The 20217-nt window shown below is 58.1% G+C and overlaps 1 protein-coding gene across 2 annotated transcripts in view; it reads right to left on the bottom strand.

The window, feature by feature from the left end:
• Positions 1-2454: 2454 nt before the first annotated feature.
• TRABD2B (TraB domain containing 2B) overlaps positions 2455-20217 on the bottom strand; it is a 208115-nt gene continuing 190352 nt past the window's right edge. For both annotated transcript variants that reach the window (XM_025871871.2, XM_073896791.1), the window contains exons 5-7: positions 19496-19586; positions 16181-16453; positions 2455-7936 (exon numbers count right to left, since the gene is read on the bottom strand). In XM_025871871.2, the coding sequence (XP_025727656.1) occupies positions 7717-7936; positions 16181-16453; positions 19496-19586 (584 nt within the window). In that variant the 3' untranslated portion in view covers positions 2455-7716. The remainder of the gene's footprint in view (positions 7937-16180; positions 16454-19495; positions 19587-20217) is intronic.

Here is a 20217-nt window from a genome sequence, read left to right as displayed (position 1 = left end):
AACAAAGACAGGCCGAGGGAGATAGAGACGGCCGGTTGGCCAGCCTCTAGTCTGTGGTGGGGGTCCCCTCTCCACTGAGTTACCCCGTCACACACGTCCCACGTCAGAGAACTCACTACCTCCTCAGCCGTGTGACCTGCTTCTGGGGTGGGGGCGGGGAGGGCGGCGGGATGTATGGCCGCGAGGGGCAGCTCCTGGGAGCTGGCAACTCTTTCCCTATGGGCTCAGTATCTACACAGAGAAGCCTCCGGCCTGGGGCAGCCCTGTAGAGCTTTGGAATCTCATGATCACATATCAGACAGGGCCTTCAGTTTATCTCCAGCGGAGCACTGTAGCGGGAGCCTGCTCAGAGCAAGGGACTGGGCTTGTCAGGACAGGAGAGGGGGCCGGGGCTCCCCGGTTAGGAATTGCAGACACTCGAGTGTACTAGGTACAGACACTTGAGTGTTCCCTCTTGCTGCCTGCTTGTCCCCTCAGCCACCCATTCCATCGTGTCTGAGCCCCGTTCCTGGCCACACCTTCTTCTCCAGGGAGCAGGGGCAAGGGCTCACTCTCACTGAGCTTCTAGAAAGGTAGATGACAGGAGCCTCTTTTCTTGAAAACAGCTGGTGTGTGAGGGGCAGAGAACACAGGGGTCACAGGCCCCCACAGGACGTCTCAGACCATTGATGTCAGTCCCACAGACCCGTGTGGCCATGCGGGCCGAGGGCAGGCAGGGCCTCTTCGGGCACCCCATCCAGAGTCCGGCGAGTGGGACAGAGGTCAGGGCAGGCTCCATGACGTGAAAGAGGCTCACCGCACTGGGCCGCGCGTGGGTCCTGACCTGGCCTACCTGGTCTGTGACGTGGGGATGCAGACACCGCCTTGCCCTCCTCACAGGCCACAGCCCACACGTGCTCGTAGCCAAGTGGAAGTGAAGAGAGTGGTCTAGGAGCTTGACTACTTGGCTTTCCGTCCTGGCTCTAGCATTTACAGGCTACGTGATTGTGGTCAAGTTGGCCTGCGTGCGTGTCGGTTACTTTGTCCGGAAAGCAGAGGTAGGGAAGAGGAGCTGTGGGAATGAGGGGGTCAGGCTCGTAAAGGCTCAGAACACTGTTTGCGCATCAGAAATGCTCACTCCGTGCTGGCCCCGGCTGCGTTACCAGCTTTACCTGGAGGCGGGCCCGCCACGGGCAGCCTGTGCCAGTCCCGGGAGGAGCCGGGCAAGAACCCGTCGACCATGGCCAACGTGTCGCCGCTGCTGAAGGCTCTGTGGCTTCAGAACCCAGGCGGGCCTCTCCCCTCCCCACCCCTCAGGTCCCTGGGGCTGTCTTCCTTTGGGGAACTTGCAGCAGGAGCAGCGGGTGGAGACCCCAGCCCACTAACCCTTGAAGTATGGCCTATGTTATGATAGAGAAGGACATTTTTTCTCTTTTAGTCTCCCCCCTCCCCCCGCTCTTCTTCCTTTCCTTCCCCCTTGACCCTGCCATTTTCCCACAAGTCCCCGGTAGGTATCAGATCCCGTGCTCGGGGCTGACAAATCAGAGAGGAGCAGCCGTGGTCCTGGCCTAGGTAGGTGAGGGCAAGGGCAGGCACGGGGAGCGCATTTCAGCACAACCCAGGTGCGCAAGGAGCAGGTGCTGTGGGACGGGAGGGGAGGAGTGGCAAGCTCAGCTTAGGAGCCCAGGCTCAGTGGGGCAGACACCACCGGGGCTGGGTCATGCAGGCCGTGTAGGACCCCTCCCCACCCCAGAGCAGTGTGCCAGGAAGGGATGGAGGGGTGGACAGATGGTCAGTGCGGGGGAACGCAAGTGCAGAGACAAGGGAGTTGAAGGGTAGGGTGCATTCAGGAAGTGTTGAGGCAGACGGTAATGGGAGACTAGGAGGTTGAAAAGGAGAGGAGTTGGGAAAATGTGAACTTCATACTGGAGATACTTCTTGGTGGGAAAGGGCCAGGTCGCAGAGAGCTTTGTGTGACCTTGACCTTTGTCCTGGGAATAGTGGGGATGCATTGGTGAGACTTAAGAGCAGGGGGATACGTGGTCATTTTGGTGGTTTGACCTTGGGGGTGGGAGGGGGAGGGGACTGGGGCACAGCTGTAGGCGGCCGTGGTTCAGACGAGGGTGAGGAGGCCTGGCCTGGGGTGCAGGCGGTGGGGAGAAGTGAAGGAATGGATGGTCTGGGCGAGTGAGGGAGTGGGAGGAAGGAGGCCCTCAGGGTGAACCCCAGATTCTAGCTCGTTCTGGCTGGCCAGGGCTTTCTGGATCCCGCTAGGAATGAGGCCTCTCCAGTCACTGGACCCACCCCCCCAAATCTGCCCAAGCTTTTGCATGGAAAATGGGCCTGTTCCAGTTCCCCCACACCACTGTATCCGGGCTTGGACCTCCCAGCAGAGTGATTTCCCCCAGTGCTCCCTGGCGGCGGGGCGGGGGCGGGGTGTAGCCATCAGCACACAGAGACACCGTCCTGCTGAGTTCATAATGTCTTTTATTAATATATTATGCTACAAAAATATTTTTGGCAAAATAACATTAATAGCATCTTTCTTTGTCTTCTATATTCTTAAAGGACTCTTCATGATAATTCACAGAGGTGAAGGGAAGGGGTGGTTAAAAGAACAACATCACCAATATCTTTCAAATACATTAAGATCTGAAGCTTGTGTCACATAATGAGTCAGCTGGAAGACCTTCTGCAATCTCTTTGAGGCCCGGGAATGGGGCAAGAGCTCCAGCTGCCCCTGCTCTGGCCTAGAACCTCCCTTGGCCAAGAGTTAGCCCCCTGCTGCCCCAGCCCCTGGGGCCCAAGATGTTTCAGAGCCTCCCTGGAAATGTCTTAGATTCAGGTCCCATCCAAAGCCCACCTTCCCTGAAGCAGGTCTGGGAGGGAGCAACCTATGAGGCATGCTACTCTGTCACCCTGCCCAGTCTGCGACATGCTCCCGACTCCAAGGCGGTCTGTGGGGTCTGGGAGGAAAGCTGAGCATGGAGCCTGAGGAGGGGTGGTGCCTCACCTTCACGGAGCCCTGAGATTGCACACAGCATTCCTCCAGCCCCCAGAACGGCCCGGGCAGGAAACAAGGTCTCCATTTAATCAGAAAGGAGCAGGGGCTTGCCCAAGGTCACCCGGCAAGGTGAAGGAGTATCCAGAGCACCTCTGGAGAGGAAGAGCCAACATTTGGAGAAAGGATGGGGAGATCTGAGGGTGTGCCCCTACTCCCAGGAAAGGGCCAAGTAGGGGTTCGATCAGTCCTTGTGGCCCCTCTCTTCTGTCCCCCATGGTCGGGGGCAGGGAGGGAAGGAGCTCTGGCTGGGGTCAGGGGCCCTGGGTTCCAGACCAGCCCTCCCCCACCACCCAGAAGTCTCCCTGCCTCAGGGTAGCAGGCAAGCCTGCCAGTTTACGTCAGGCCTGGCTGGGCTCCTGAAGAACGGGGGTGTGAGGCTGGATGGATTCCTGAACCTTACTGGTTTAGACGGCCAGCCTGGGTGATGTTTTTGGCTGCTTAGACGAATTTTTGGAAAAATAACAATGTTCAAAGAACCTGAGCATTACAGAGCCAGGAGGGACCCTCAATGTCATCCACACCAGTCCCTTGCCAAGACTTCAGCTCTCATACCACATCTCCAGCCGGCGGGCCTATGCCCTGCTCACACCTCTGCTGACAGCAAACTCACCACCTGTAGAGGACAGCTTTGGCTTTGTAGAGATTATTCCACTGCCAGAGCTGATGTCTTTGTCTCTCCTTTCCTCTCTTCATTCCTTCCTTCCTCCTTCCCTCTCTACACATCTACTGAGTGCCATCTTTGGGTCAGATGAGGATCTAAAGACGAATTTACATGACCCCTGCCATCAAGGAGCTCACGGTCCGGTAGGAGAGCAGATACACTATTATAGTCTCAACACTGATCAGTGGGTGTTGTGATAGATGCTAAAAAAGCAAAAAAGCATCACAGGGGCTTCCTGGAGGAAGTGTTATCTGAGTTAATCCTCAAAAAATGAGGACTTGGGGAAAGAGAAGGGGGTTTCCAGACCCAGGGAGTGGCACATGTGGAACATCCTGTCTATTCTAGAAATGACAAATAGGATTTAGTCTGGCCAGGCACAGAGTAGGAGAGATGGGTGACGTGGCTGGCAAAGTCAGCAGGGCCTGATCATGGAGGGTCTGGTCGGCCAGGCCGAGGACTCCTGCTCTTATCCCACAGTTGCTGGAACACTATCTCGAGGCCCGGTTCACTCTCGCCACACGGGACACCATCAGAGCTGCAGTTCCCAGGTGGAGCCTCTCTTGTCTTTCGTGGTGGTTTTCTTAAATGTGACTTTTGGTGGAGGACCATTCTTTGGGATCCATTGTGACGAGGACACTGGGCTGGAGACTGGGCAGGTGGAACCGGGGTCCCGAGCCCCGAGGCTTGCCCGGGCCTAGCGAGGGTGAGGCAGGAGATGGCAGAGCATCGCGTATGAGAAAAATCAGCTTGCGGTTATTTGGCGCAAAAGCCAATTCACCAGTCAGTGCAAGTTTCCGTGCTTCATCCGCTCCGGGTCTTTGCATCTCAGCTGGAGGGGCCCGTGGTGGCCTTTTGCAGCTCCCTGCAGCCTAACATTTCCACTCGCCCTGCCTTCACCTGGCTGCTGGTGCATCAGAACAGCCTGGAGAAGGACCGGAAGGACGTGGCCATGCTGGCAGCTTCCAGCATGTCCCTGGGCCGTTCGGTCAGTTTTCCTGAGACGGGGACCGAGGGCCACCACTGACATGCTGCCTAACCTTGGGCAGGTCACTTAGCCTGCTGGGTCTCGTCCTCCCATCTTCTCTGCCACTTGAAGGTCAACCATGAAAGCCCTAAGAAATGTACACGGGGCTCTCAGAGCAACAGGGGCTTTTTATGAGGACAGGCACATAGAACATGCTGGAAAAAATGTCAGCAGCGGTGGACAGATCATCCAAAGTGTGTAAGTGGCTGTGGATGGCGTGGTGGTTCCCTGGCTCGGGATGAGAGAATTTAGTGTGCCAGCCATGCAGATTTCCACAGACATGCCTCAGGTCTTCTGGGATGTGAGTTTGTTTCCCACCCCGGCCGGTGGGTGGGCCGCGGGGATCTGTGAGCTCAGGCTGTAGACGTCCGATCGACATTGGCTCTGGCTGTCCTGTGGGCACCGGGCTACCTAATCAGCCGGCCCGCCCCTCTGCCGCCATCCATCTTTCTTTAGACACTTGAGCGCTTGCTGGAGGGAACGTCTGGAATCTCCTAATCTCTCCAGAGGATGGATCTGGGGAAGACTAGGGCTGAATCTGTCTGTGGTCAGGGGCCTGGGTAGGATAACCTCTAAAGTTCCTTCTAGGAACCTACGATTGGGCTGCTTGCTCCGCCTTGATGACGAAGGGTTCCTCTGGGCCAGGAAAGGTGCACAGATGAGGCCTCAACACCTCGCCTGGCACCGCATGCGCATGCTCAACAGTCACACAGCGGGTTGATTTACCTCTCTGGGCTCATGCCCGGCACAGAACTGGGCATGCAGTCAGGTACCTGGACTGTTAGCTCAAATGTTTCATCTTTAATTCACCTCAGGCTTCGGCTGAGTGCATCTCATGCCACACACTGCACTGAACTGAGGGAAATCTGGCTTCTAATTCCTTGACACTTATCTCATCTACAGAGCGCTCCGCACCATCTGTTTGATGTCCAACAGGCCTTCCGAGCCTGCTTTAGAAGTCAGCGAAGCCCCTTCCCACTCAGAAATAGGAAGTCACATTTCTGCCAAAGATAAACGGACTCCAGCCCTGGTTGGGGTCAAGTTCAGTTTACAACGTGATGCCCATGGGGCTGGCTGGACCCTCTGAAGCAGATCTCAGGACTCCTGCCAGGTCTCAAGCTCAAACATGTCCATCCAGGGCCGAGATGAAAAGAAGTTAGCTGCTGGCCAAGATGCTCATGGGACCTCTGGCCATCCAGAGATGTCCAGAATTCTGTCTCAGAAGGGAGACAGCTGCCGGGCTGGGCACAATGGCATTGGGTCTAATCAGCCATTCCCGGGCCTGCCAGGGAAAGCCATGGTGTGGTGACACTGTGGAGCACTGGGCTGGGGGTCAGCAGACCCGGCCAGCTGGGTGCTTCCCCTCTCTGGGCCTCATGATTACTATTACCGTTCTTATCTGTCAAATGAGGGGCCCTTTCTGCTCGTGGGTTCCAAAACTCAGTAACTGACGAGCCACCAGCCCAGTGAGGATTTAGGGCTAGGAGGCAGCCAACCTGGGTCCTGTGCTATCTCAGTTACCACCCTGGAGGCAGAGGAGTGAGGTCAGTTTCCCTAAGTCTCAGTTGCCTGCCTGCCCAGATTCCCCCACCCACCAGCCTCTGATTTGATAGGAAAGCCTCTCACTGGCTCCGAGATAAGACATGTTGGGGCATGGGACACGTGGTCCACACTGTTGCCAGAGCCCTTCGCTCAGAGGGGCCGACATGAGTGACCGTGGCCAATAGGTCTCTTTGGTTGGAGCAAGGAGCTTGTGCTGGCCCATTTGGGTGAGATCTGCCTTCTGCGGAGCTTCCCTGTGCAAAAAGAACATGGCAAAATATGGTCCAGGGGACAAGCATTGCTTCTGAATCATACGGATCTGGGGTCATGTCCCAGCCAGGTGACCTTAGGCAAGTCCATTTATCCTTTTGGGGGGCTCAGTTTCCTCATCTGTGAAATGGGGACAATCACATCGCACAGAACTGGCATGAGGATCAGTGATAAAGTGAGTGTGCAAAATGCCTGCCACGATGCAGGCTTTGGACAAATGGTGGCTTACATTAGGATTGTTATTACCACGCGACTCCTAGAGCCTCAGTCCCTAAAATTGCCTTTTTGTGCCCACACCTGTCCTTTGGCCCAGCTCACTCTGTTTGGCCATGACATCAAGAGGCTCTTCTATAAGCCAGGCTTATAGAAGATTAATGAAGCCAGAACAGAGAGGTCCGGATTCACATCCCGGCTCTCCCACTTGCTGCATGACCTTGGGCAACCACCTTCTTCTCTTTGGATCTCAACTTAACCATTTGTCGCAGAGGGCTGGGGGATGACCCCCCTCAGCACCACCATCCCTCCCCCACCCCCGTGCTTTGGTCCAAACACTTACCAAGAGCTCTGGAAGGCCAGTTCACAGACACTCAGGGCTTTCAAAATAGCAGCATTCTTTCCTAAAGTATCTTCCCACCTTAGGATGCATCCAGGGGAGGGAAGGATCGTCAGCGTTCACATCTCTGGCTCCCAGATCCAGCTTCACAAAAGCTAAGCCTGTCTGCCTGCCCCTCTCTCTGAGATCCCCATGGTGGGAGAAGCCAAACCCAGACACTGGAGGCTTCTGCGGGTCTAGGAGCAAGCCAGTTCAAAGCCACGGTCTGCCTGAGGTTTGCAGACATCCTGGCAGCCTGGGTTCACTTCCTGGGTTGGCGTTGGGGCTACTTAAAGGGTTAACATAGGCCACATAAAAATAGTTTTATCGGTAGAATAAATACATTTTCCTTTTTTAATATGGACACATATTTTACAAAAGAGCCCCATAGCACTATGGGAAATTAAGATCCTTCTACAAAAAAGAAGATGTAACTTGGGTACAATAAAGCTCTAGTGTTCTAACGGATCCCGTCTGGACTGCCCGTGAGGTGTCAGGCACCCTGGACGTGGTGGCAGGGGCAGTGGGGTGTAGCCACAGACCCTCCTGTGGTTTCTCTGGCTTCTCTGCACTGGTGGCCAAGGTCAGGAGGGCCCAAGGGCGTGCCGCAGGAGGGGGGCTGCAACGCTGGCCAGGATGGCGGGGAGGAGGCCCAGGGTGGGCTGTGGGCGGCGGGGCGCAGAGCTGCTGGTGGGGCCTGGCTCTTCCCGCTGCTGAAGCCGCTCTGAGGGCTGCAAGGGGGGCCCTGCTGTCCCGGAGCTGTGCGTAGGCTGCAGGGGCGGCGGGGGCGGTGAGGCGGCCGTGCTAGAGGGAGAGAGAAAGCGGGAGAACCGCGGCGTGACCGCTCAGTAGCCTCGTCCTGGGCTGTGGCCTGGGGTTCTAGGCGACTTTAGGGAATCTATTTTCTTATAAATGGAGAAGGAGACGAGGGGCTGCGCAGGGAAAATGAGCGACCCAGAGCCACACAGCCGGCCGGCTGCACTCCCGAGGCTACAGGCTTCAAGTGTGACCACTCGACACAGGTCCCAGGGCAGAAAGGATGAAAGTGACACGGAGGAGCTGGGTCTGGGGTCACGCTGGGGCAGTCAGCCTCCAGGCCTGTGTGCGCAGGCACTCTCCTGCCACTGTGCCCACCCAGCCCGAAACTGACGGGAAGCCAACCACACAGACCACCCTACCATCTCCCGGCCCTCCTGATCACAGCTCCCAGGTCCTGAGGGTCTCTCTGGCCTCAAAACCAACCTTCACAGTGGGTCTCATCACCCCCTTCCCCCAGATGAGAGGGCCGGGGCTCGGGGAGGCTAAATGGCACCGGGTCCCAGGAGAAGCAGGGCCAGCACCCGGGGCAGCCCCGGGGCAGCCGCCCTCTACACAAGTCCAGGGAGGTTGAGGGAAACCTGTGATCCTTCATGAACTCATAAAAAGAGAAGCCAGTTTTGGAGGGAATGGGTGAGATCGTTGGCTCAAGAGAACCTATGAAAGAGAGGGAGCGAAAGAAGGAGGGAGGAAGGGACAGAGAAATAGGGAGATTGAGTGCGGAACGAGCCTGCTGGCTGAGGCCAGAGCCTGGTGCCGTGGGGAAGTGCAGGGGAGGACGGGGGCCAGATGGGGTGCAGGACCAGGTAAGCGGCTCAAGTCCTGGAAGGAGAGAGAGAGAGCACATGGCCAACAAAGAGAGGGCCAGGGACAGAGGAGGAGAGGGGACAAGGACAGACAAAGACACAGGCATATAACCCAGAGAGGCCATACGGGTAGAAGGCTCCAGGATGAAGAAAGAGTTGGAGGCCCAGGGGGCGCTGGGCCCCACCTGCTCTCGTGGAGCCCTGGGTCGGGGAAGCAGGTGGAGATGCAGACAGAGGACCTGACAAGTCCCTTCACAGCAGGGGTACAAGGGTGGGAGGGGAGGCCGGGCAGGGGGCACAAAGAGGGGTCCCTGTCCAGGGCAGGGCCAGGAAGGCCTCCTGGAAGAGGTGACAGAGCAGTCTGCCTGAAGACAGAGTCTACCTTGCACGTGGCTGAGGGTGCCCCCGGTGGCCAGAGAAATACTTACCCCCAGCCTGTGGCAGCTCTGGGCCAGCACCTAGTATATACTTCATGGCAACACTAGGAGGCAGGTCTGACTCTTATCCCCATTTTACTTAGGGAGAAACTGAGGCAGGAAGAGGTTAAGTAACTTGCTCCAGGACTCACACGAAGGCTGGGATCGGAACCAGGCACATAGTAGGTGCTCGCTAGCAGGTGATGCACGGGCTTGCCCTTCCCTGGGTGTCTTCGGTGTGAGCAGCCTCCTCCACGTGGGACGCTGCCCCGTTTTCCAGTGCTTAATGCCCCTCCCCAGGAGGCTGCTCACTCGCTGGGTCCTCAGGGAGTCCCCTGCTCTACCTTGGCCTGCCCTTCCATGGGTTCGGCATAGGGTCCCAACAATTGGCCATAGTCACTGTGAGCTCTATGATCATCACCACAAAGATCCAGCCCCACTGCCATCCCGGCCAGACGCCTCTCACACAGCCTGGCTCAGCCTCAGCCTTGGGTGGGTGTACAGGGGAGCCCGGGGTCACCATGTACACCGCTGCCTCCGAGTGGGCTGAGACCTCTAATCTGGGAGTGGGTGTCCGCATGCCCTCAGTCAAGAAAGTCCTCGCTCCTGGCCTGTCCCTCGTTCTCTATCCTGGTCATGCTCCAGCCACGAGAACCTGCCACCTCCTCACATGAGGTTCTTCTCAGCCTGGCATCTACAGTTGCCGTGTACTGTGTTCCTCTGTCTTTAGAAACTCCTAGAGGGGCTATCAGGAGAGGAGGGAGCAACAGCATGTCATGCACCATGGACAGAGGGAAGGTGCTCCTAGGTAGAGAGTGTGCCTGTGGAACAGAAGAGGGGTAGACCAGGAGGCTTTGCCCCCGACGACACACAGTATCTGGCAGATGATGCCCCAGCCTGTAGTGGCCAGCTGAGCACTGAGACCCCTCAGGCAGTCGGGGGCCGGCCGACCTCACCTTTCCTGCCTCCGCCAGTACGTGTCACCCTGTCCAGTCACACTGACTCCTGCTGCCATTTCCCACCCATGTCTGAAGGCCTGGCTCAATATCCCCTCTCTTGGAGGCCTCTCTGGTGGGTTCTCCTTCCCCTTAAGGCCTCCAGGGAGAGTTAAGGTTCCCAAGGAACCTTGTGTGTGTCTCATTGATGCTGCCGGGTCCTACACAGGTACCTATTTCGGCAGAGGAGGCCTGAACGGGCTCCTGCGTGGGAAGTGCTTTGAGCAGCGCCCCGCGCACTGGAAGCACGACACGGCTTTGTGTTTAGCATCGTCGTTAGAATGTTTGTGTGTGTAGCTCTCCCGCTAACAGCGTCCTCCATTTGTGAAGCGTTTCCTAGGAGCCCGTAGAGACTGCGATGCTGTACACGTGTCACCTCATTGTCCCCATTTCCAGGATGAAGGGACAGCCTGCAGGGGATCGGGATACAGAGGCACACCCGTCAGAGGGCACAGGGGTCAGCGTGGCGCTTCCTGCTGAGACCCGGAGAAGCTGTGTGTGGAGGCTCGCCGGGGTGGGAGGTGAGGCCCATGTGGCCTCGGCCCCGGGAGGGTCAAGCCTGTGCCCAAGCCACTGCCTGAGCCCTTTCTCTCCCTTTCTCTTCTAATGAAGAGAAACTCCACAGGCTACACAAAGTGTCCACGACGGTCCCTTCCTAGTGCCTGCCCTGTCCTTTCAGCCTGAGCAGCCAGGAGGCTAGGAGGCCCAGCCTCAAGAGAGGAGGCTCTGTGCCACTTGGGGTGCCCAGAGAGGGGCCCAGACTGGCTGCAGCCAGCCCTGCCATCAGAGGGAAGATCAAGCAGGAGTTATGAAAATTATGTCTCGCTGAGGAAGGCGCCCAAAAGCATTTGCTCTCACACTTTGAAAACCAAAGATGCACATTCCCCCTTGGAGCCCGAGCAGGGGTTTTATTGCTTGGAAAGAGTCCCAGGGAAATGGGGTGGGGGGCGGAAAGCCCCTCCAGATGCCCCCGCCTCCCCGGCCCACTCTGCTCACAAAGCTCAGTCCCCAGGCCCAGATCCCCCTCCCCCACGCCCCCAGGCCCATACAGGGGGAAACTGTCTCATGGCAAAATGGCCTCGAAGCCAAACCAAACACACTGAGTGTTCCCAGGCTCTGCAGACGGCTGGCACCAAGGGGCCGAGTCTGCTCTGAGCCGACAGGGCCCCTCGCATGGGGAAGGGCCCCACTGCTTGGGTGAAAGGCTGAAGCCCTGTTCTAGAATGCCTTATGTCCCTGTTTGCCGTGTGACTTGGGGCAAGTCCTGCCCTCTAGGCCTCAGTTTCCCTACCTGTACAATGAAGGAGCAGGAACAGACCCATGCATTTTAAAATGTTTTCTAGCAGCGGAAGCCAGGAGGGAGATCTTAGGCAGACGCTGAAGGTGTAAAGCACAGAGAAGGAGGGTTGCCGCTTGAGACAGTGTCAGCTGTCTGCCCACTGAGGCCTCCGCTCTGGGCACCCCACGTGGCACAGAGCCTCCTCTCTTGAGGCCGGGCCTCGGAAGGTGGTGGCCTTCTTCCCAATGCAAAGGGCTGCTGGCTGTGCTCTGGGCGACCTCCTCCAAGGCTTCCGGGGAGACAGAGTGGAGATGGGGCTTGGGCGTGCAGGGCCCCGCTGCCAGGCGGTCCTACTGCCTGGGGGTGCAGCTCTTGATGTGGCCCGGCTGGAGGAGACTCCGCTGCCAGTCTGGTCTGGCCTCAGCCTCTCAGAGCCAAGCGGGCTTTGCCCACAGCCCGATGTCCCGATGTCAAAGGCCCATGCCCACCTCCAGGCCTTTGGCCTCACGGACTTCTCTGCTGGCAATGCCCTCATCTTCCCCACGGCCCCGGCTGACCGATTCCTTCGCAGGCACAGGAACACTGACCGGGGCTCCAGGGCTCCTTCGGTGACACCGTGTTGGGAAGCTGTCCCTGCCTGGCCGTGGCCTGAGACTTTCCCTGCTCTCGTCCCCACCAGTGTGTGGCCAGTGTGCTCCTGTTAAGCAGGGGGGAGTGGGCGGCACCCACCCAGTGGCTCACTGAAGGCTTGAAGCCTAAGAGGCGCTAGGGACCCACGAGCAGCTCCTGCTGGGGTCGGGGAGAGTGGCATCTGAGGCCAGCCCAAGAGTCCCACCAGCGGCGGTCTGGTGCCAGCTTACCACTTTATAAGCATCCCTTTGTTTCCTCTCTATCCGCAAAGCAAGCACAGGGCAGAGCTGGGCGCTGAAGCCCATTCTGCCTGCATTTGTCTGTGCTTTTATTCATGGAGTGATCCAGTTTCCCCTTTCTCATGGGGTGTCTTCTACCTCTAATCCCATGGCATTCTGGCCTCATACAGAGACGCTGACCACGCTGGACCCTCTGAGGAGAAGGTCAGGCTTTACTGAGAGAAACTGGCGCTGGGGAGCTTGGGGCAGGACGGGTGGGCCAGCCAGAGGTGTGCAGAGCCCTCCCAGGGGCCGAGGGGTTAGAACACTGTGTCTTTTCCCCTTCGAGGGGGCCCTGGCCACCTGCTCAAACCCCAGGGAAATCTAGGCCCAGAAGGACAATGACACGCTGTGCGTGTGTGAGTGTGTGGGTCCCGCATGGTGCACCCACAAGGCCCTGGGTCCGTCCACACTGATGCGCACCTGTGCCTTACTTCCAGCCACGCCCAGCCCTTGGAAGGAGCTCCCTTCCCTGCCCCTGCCCTTCTGTCCTGACGGCCCAGCACTCTGCTCCCTTGTTTATGCACCCCTCCACCCCCATCGTGCGCACACGTACCCCAGCCGTGGACAGGGAGAGCAGCAGAGCTAGCATGACCTTCGGAGACCAACCAAGGCCCTAACTGCCCAAAAAGAGAGACCGCGGATTGTCACAGGTCCCATACGGCACATAGCCAGTGGGAGCGAGCCCTGCCCTGCTGCCCGCCTCCTGGCCCTCCAACGTGGGGATTCCCTGGGGGTTCCCTCGGAGTTCCGTGCTTGCAGCACAGCCATCTGCAGACACACGCTTGGCCCTTTCCGGGGGTCCTCGTAAATCACCCTGCCAAGGGCTGCGGCTTCCCTAAACTTCCTCTGGGGTGTTTGTCTCAGGGATTGAGGGGCAAGGGGAGGGTCAGCAAACCCCCAGCGAGGCCCCTGGTGGCCACAGAAGTCCAACCCAGATCTGGTGCCCAGGGCCCCCAGGCCTTGAAACACAAGTGAGGAATCGCAGGCCGTGTGAGTGAGGGGGCTCCTGCGGGGGCTGTGGGGTGTGGGGGAGGAGAGAAGGGACACAGCCAGTGAGGAGAGAGGAGACGCTTGGAGGTGACGGCAGGAGGGGCATTTGCGTGGCCACGGGCGAATGTGAGCCTCAGCGTTAGACAGACCTGGGTGTGTGCTCTGACTCTGCAGCTCACTTGCTGTGTGGTCTTGCACGAGTTACCTGACCTCGCTGGGCCTCAGTTTCCTTGTTTGTCAAACAAAGCTTACTTCCCAGACTCCTGACAGGACCTGAGGCATGAGGACATAGGAGCCTGCTGCGGTGCCGGGCACAGAGCGGGAGCTCGGCCAATGTCCCCTCGCGCCCACCGCCGGCAGAGAGAAAAGCAAGAACAAAGGTGGGAGGTGAGCCAGGCATGGCCCGCTGAGGGTGGCATACAGCCCGACCAGGACAGGGCCCACAGGAAGGGCAGCCTCGGGCCGGAGGGGAGACCACAGATCTGCGTCCCTAGCGGTGGCAGGGAGCACCGAAGAATCTCAAGCTGCTGGGGGCAGTGTGCTCGGGCAAGGGGTGGTCACAGGTGGAGCAGGAGCTGGGAGAGGTGACGGATGGCTCTGGCAGGATTTGGGAGGAAGAAAACGAGAAAACTTGGAATGGAATCACAGCTCCAAGGAAAATGGTTTTGTTGGAGTGGCTACAAATGGGCCTTAGGTTCCCCCTTGGAGAGCTCTCCTCTGCTCCCCCGCAGAGGACCGGAAACTTGGAAACCCCAGGTGGGTGGGGTGAGTCCCCTGGGAGTGACAGAAGCTGCACCCTCACCTAGGCCTCTCAAGGAGCTCAGGGCCTGCTTCCCTGAGAAGCATCGAGAACTCAAACGGGGTGCCCATTCGTGGAAACTTCCTTCTCCAACCCCACCAGACGGAAGAAAGCTAGCCAACCACAATTTACTTGTTAGGTTGGAGAAAGGGCTCCCGCTTGCCAAAGAAAAGCTATTTTCTTCTCCTGAAACCAGGCTCTGTGTTTCAGAGTTACGTGTTGTGAAAAGGAAACTGTTTGGAGTCGTTTGCCGAAATTTACCTTTCAGAAGCAGTTAGGGTCGGGGGTCTGTTGCTGGAGCTGACAGCCAGCTCCCTGGCCCCTCATGGGCTGGGCCCACCCCTGGCTGGGTCTCCTGGTTGCCCCAGCAGGTTGACAAGGGCCCTGAGTCACCCTCCCAACTGGAGCTTTCTATGGGCCCCCAGCGCCTCTGTTGGCCCCGCTGCTCCCTGGGAGGCTGCAGGCCGTCCCCAGTGCTGAAGAAGTGGCTCTCTGATGCAACTCCCTGCCCGCGCTCCCGGGCTGGAGGGAGCGGCCCATGCCGGGCATGTGAGCCAAACATGTCCCCGCTAATACAGCTCCAGCGGTGCCTCTGCCTTTGGGGGGCCAGGCTGGCCAGGGCTCCAAACAAGTGCATTTCCCACTAACCCAAGTCAGATGCTTTGAAACCAAAGCCCAAAGGAGCAATGGGCTCCACTCCTATTTGCTGGAAGTCTTTGTAGAATAGTGCACCTCCCAGACTTTAAGAGAGTGGACTGGACTGTGTCAACGTTTTGTCATTGACTCAGAGACCTTGCTGCAGGAGGACCATGAAGTCGACAGGGCAGGAGGCAGCCCCTGATGGCTTGTGTGACCCTGGACAGACCCCCTGCCCCGCAGCCTGTAAATGCAGAACTGGGTCCATGTTCCCCAAAGCTGCTGAGAAGACTCTCGAGTGTACATTCAATCCAAGGGCAGACTCAAACACACAACTCCCCAGGCCCATGCGGTGCAGGGTCAGATTTATGAGGTCTGCAGTGGGGCCTGGACATTTGTTTGTTTACAGGTACCCCAGATGATTCTTTCTGGGAATGTGGAGGAAATCCCAGATGATGGTCTTTAGGGCTCAGGGGAGACTCCAAGTCTCCAAAGGCCCACTTCTGGGGCACGAGGTCCAGGGCTGGGCTACCACAGTGGGTAGGACTCTGACCTTCACTGACAGGGTGACACTGTTCACTACACACGGAGATTCCTACCCGCCAACGCGGAAGCTAGGGAGACTGTTCTGTACCGAGCCTGCAGGCAGAAGTTGGGACATGGCATCCTGGTTACAGCAGGAGCTTTGGTGACAGGCTGAGAGGGTGGCACAGGGGTGGCAGGAGCACACAGGCAGGGGACAGACAGGTATTGGCACAGCAGGATGATCTCTGCACCTGCCCATGCTCACCATTGTTCACCACAGATCCCCCCCCCACCCCCTGCCGAGATGGAGGATTAGCAGTAAGGGCAGTGGTCAGCCCCTGCCATCTCTTCTTGCAGAGTGGGACCCCCTGCACCCTCCCTGCCCGGGTGTCAGCCACTCAGACCTTCCAGGGACAGGGAGCTCACAGCCTTTCCAGGTAGCCAGCCTGCTCTACTCGCTCTTAGTGTCACCGTCTGGCCCGTGGGACAAAAGGAGACTGCTGTGCACCCCAGGTGCATCCAGGGAAGCTAAAGGCAAAGCAGACTTCTGTCCAGTGCACCTTAGGGAAGTTTCTATTCCCTTACCTTTAAAATGGAAAGAAGTGTACTTGCTCTCATTTTGAGAATAAAAATGAAAAAAATCAGATGTGAGCATGCTCTGTAAGCCCTGCTGAATGACCAGGAGGAGCCTTTGTGAAGGCGGGGGGAGGGTCAAGCTATCCCATAAGTTTCTGCTCAAGTACCCACCTGGCCCGCGTCCTCCGAGCAGGGCTCTTGGAGGAGAGAGGCCCCGGCCCCGGGGTGTGTGCGTATGTGTCTGAGGCCGGCTGGGAGAGGTGGCCAGCCCCGGACGGGCCCGCCCCGCTGCCGCTCACCTGTCCTCGAGGCGGACCCACAGGTCATTGAACTGCCGTGGCCGCTGCTGCTTGTTCTGCCTTTTGTGCCACTTTTTCTGCCGCCCAAACTCCTCCAGCTGGCTGAGGCTGTCGGGGAGCAGGAGGTGTGGGGACAGGGCCGGGTCTTCCTCCTCAGGCGGGGCGGTGGGGGCGGCTGAGGGCGCTGCGGGGACAGCGACGGCGGCAGGGGTGGCTGGGTCTGGGCTCGCCGAGGTCCCCTCGGGGGGCGGCGCAGGGCTCCGGGTGGCGGGGCTGGAAAGGGGCAAGAGCACGGGAGGCGCACGTGTGGGAACGTGTCACTCATGTGCAACAGCGAACGCCACCCCGCGGGAAGGCTGTCACCGCCGGAGGAAATGCTGGGTGCCCCTGCCGCCCCGGGCCAGGCTGTGTGCGGTCTAGAGATAGAGGGAGCTCTGACTCCTTTCCCTGAGGGACTCCCTGCGCCGGGCACGCTTCTAGGAGTTGGGCAAAAGCAGTCTAAACTAGGTCCCTGTCCATTCTGAGCTCCCTCTCCGAAGCAGAAGATGGACAGTAAGGATGGCAGACGGTGGGAGCCCTGGAGGAGGCCAGGAGGGCGGGTGGAAGGTGCTAGGCATGCAAGGGGGTCTGGTCACTGCCGGGTGACATCTGAGCCCAGACTCGTGGGAGCGGAGGGCGGGAGCCATGGGCAGGTCTCTGGGGGCATATCTGACCTTCGTCAGGGTCTTTCATTCCACAAACTCTGGCTGAGGGACTTGGGGCAAGTGACTAACTGTGATGTGCCTCATCCCATAGCCCGTGCTTCCGAGGGGCATCATGAGGATTTCATAAGTTAACACAGGCAAAGCCCTTAGAACACTGACTCGCTCATAGTTAGCAGCTGAAATGTTTTAGTAATGAACATTATTCATTAAATATTATTAAGTATTAATGTGGTTACTCGTGTCATTCATCCAACCACCCATCCGTGCATTCAACATCCACCTCCTGAACACCCTTCTGGGGAGGTGGGACAGTGTTCAGCAAGTTAGAGCTCCGGCTAGAGGTAGACAGACGTGGGTTCACACCTGGGCTCTGCAGCTCACAGGCTGTGTGACCAAGGGCAGGTGCCACGGTGGTCTGGAGCTTCAGGGAGCTGTAAGATGGGAGTAGTCATACCACTTACTTCATAAGCTTACCACGAGGTTCAATAAGATGAGGTCTTAACACAGTGCCTGGCACATAACAAGCATTTCTTTAACGTTGGCCTGCCAGCAAAGGGACTTGGCCACAGTAGGCACTAAAGCATTGATTAGGTGTGTGTTCGTGGAATTCACATTCCATACAGTGCTCTATATACAGGTGTCTTGGCCCAGGAACATCCTCTGCTCGTCTCCCTTTTATTCTTTCCTCTCTGGCGCCCGAACGGACTTTCTCTGGAGGACCTCGGTCGGACCCTGGCAGAAGGCTGGATGTGTCATGGGGACCATAAAGGTACGCTGACACCCGAGGCAGCATACAGCCTGTCCTCCACTCCTGCATGCACGATGGGGTGAGGGGCTTCTCCCTCCTTGAAGGAGAGAAGGCCATCAGCTCAGCTTGTCCATCCCCAGCCCCCACAGCAACCCCAGATTCCCAGGGACCAGGAGATGTTGCAGCTGCTAGGGAGATAATTCAAAACAGGCGGACAAAAAGATGGATCCAGGAAACACCTGTGGCCGAGGATGGCTTTTATTGTTGGGGTCTCCTCAACATCCCAGCCCCTCGGGCCCCCCCACCCCGACCCCGGGACTTCATCGTGTGCTGGAGACTCAGCCTGAGAGCTCTCAGAGCGGAGCCGGGCAGGGAGGGGAAGAGGCGGGGGACCTTCCTCTAATGCCTGGGCTCTGAGATGAATAGGAGCTGAGGCAGCCTCACCGGCCTCTCTGCCCACCCTGCCTGGCCTGGGCAGACACAATGAGCTCCGAGATGAAGTCCTTGGGGCTATGTAGGGGAGCGTGAGGAATGCCCTGTCCCCGAGCGAGGCTGCCTTGGGCCTCTCACTCCTCCAGCACACCCCTGTGCCGGCCCAGGGCAAACTGCTTCACGCTGCGCTCAAACATGCAGGAGGAACAGTCTCATCAGGCTGACTCAGATGGTCAGAAGAGGAAGGAGTCCAATGTGAGGGAGTTTTTAAGTTCTTCTAGAAGAGCCATGGAGACAAGGGTGAGCACTGGCCCAGAGCTAGGAGACCAGAGGCTCAAAGCCCTGGGCAAGGGGGGCAAGCCTCATCTCTGCAGAGCAAGGAGCAAAGCCTCAGTCATTCCTGAGCACTCCCACTTCCAAGCCCACCTCCAGTCCCCAGAGAGGGGACGGGGAATGGTTAGGAGTTTAGGGAGGCTCTAGAGCCAGATTGCCATTTACATGAGCTGTGTATCCCTCTGCCAGTGACTTTACCTCTCTGGGCCTCAAGTTCCTCAATTTTAAGATGGGGATACTCATAGTTACTAACTCATGGAGGTGTTGTAAGGATTCAATGAGCTAAAAATGCTGAGAGCCTGGTGTACCGTGAACCATCAATAAATATTCGCTATGATTGTTCAAACTTTTTCTGACTCTGGCTCATATGTCATGTCAGAGACAGGGGCTGAAACTGCACTGTGGTCACCTTTGTGGGCTGGTGAAGAATGTTCCTGCATTACGGTTGGAGTGCGGGCTGCACGGAAACCCCAAGTTCGAACATCCTGTCATTGCCCCCCCCCCCCACAGAGCTGCCCAGCATGGGCTAACGTCCATCATGCCCGCCCTGGCACCGTGGGCCACAAGTGGGCCCAGCTGGCCCTTGCCCTCAGGGGACACCCAGCCTAGGGGGGGATAGGAACCCCTCAGATGCCCAGTGATGGCTATTTGAGTAGAGTAGGTGTGCCCTGGTGGGAAAGTCAGGGGTAGGGGGGCACAGCCAAGAGGTGCGGTCAAAGAAAGGGGGGGGTGGGGCCGGGCATCCCCCAGGTCTCTAGGCAGCACCCCAGGTATCCTGCAGAGTCCTTCCACCCCCCTGCTCACCAGGCTCTAAATCCTGAGCATCTCTCAGAATCTAACGCTCTTCCCATTCCCACTGCCCCAGCCCCCAACCTCACCTCCCAGCTTCCTTCCCAGTCCCCTCACCTCCAGCCCAGCCCCTCCACTCTTGGCTGCCTGGTCACAGCCGGTCCCTACGAGGCTTCTTCACAACTTGCCCACAGGCCCGAGCAGGAAGACAGGGTGCAGCCCAGCCATGCAGCACGGGGTCTGGCGGGCTTCGTGGATGGTGGCAGCAGGCCAGCCAGGCCCGTGCCCCCAGATGGCCCAGCTGCTCACCTGTGGATGGTCTGCCCCGCAGGTGTGTGCAACACCTCCAGCCCTGCTTGCCGAAGGACGTCGATGACCGTGTTGTTTCCCAGGAAATGACCTAGAACACGAGAGACAGAGTGGACTCAGCCACATGCCAAGTCACCAGCAACTGGGGACAGCCTCAGGCCAGGGACCTATGCCGAAGGCGGTACAGTCCTGGAGCCAGCTCGGCATGGGCCCAAATCCTGGCTCTGCTGCTCACCTGTCGTATGTCCCTATGCCCCAGTTTCTGTGTCCCGTTCCTCTCTGTGGAGTGGGGATGATGCTAAAAGCAGCCTGCAGGTGTTGGGAGGATGGCGGGAACGGTGGCTGGCACTGTGGCAAAGGGTCACAAGTGTTTCCTGTGGCATCACTGCGCCTCGTACCCTGAGGCTGACCCCAGGCCCAGGCTGTAATAACCCGTGGTGCTGTCTCTGTGCACAGGTCCCAGGTGCCGGCTGTGGCCACCACAGTTTTATACCGGAAAAATAAAGTGAATTAAGCCTGTGTAAAACAGACAACAGACAGTACAAGCGGCCGACAGTAGTCATGCAAGGCCCAGCTCCGAGAAAACCTCCACCAAGAAGCCCTCAAGCCCTCAACAGGTCTGTGGCTTATCTTCGTAGGTTCCACCAGCAGCGCAAGGCTCCCTCCCTTAGCACAGCGGTGGGTTCTGTGTGTTCACGTCTGTCTCCTCACCAGGCTCCCAC

Source organism: Callorhinus ursinus, unplaced genomic scaffold, assembly GCF_003265705.2.
Source record: "Callorhinus ursinus isolate GAN/ISIS: 27379988/994484 unplaced genomic scaffold, GSC_fseal_2.0 scaffold9, whole genome shotgun sequence".
NCBI classification, from domain to species: Eukaryota; Metazoa; Chordata; class Mammalia; order Carnivora; family Otariidae; genus Callorhinus; species Callorhinus ursinus.
The sequence above is the reverse complement of the archived record's forward strand: the minus strand, read 5'-3'. Positions and strand labels throughout refer to the sequence as shown.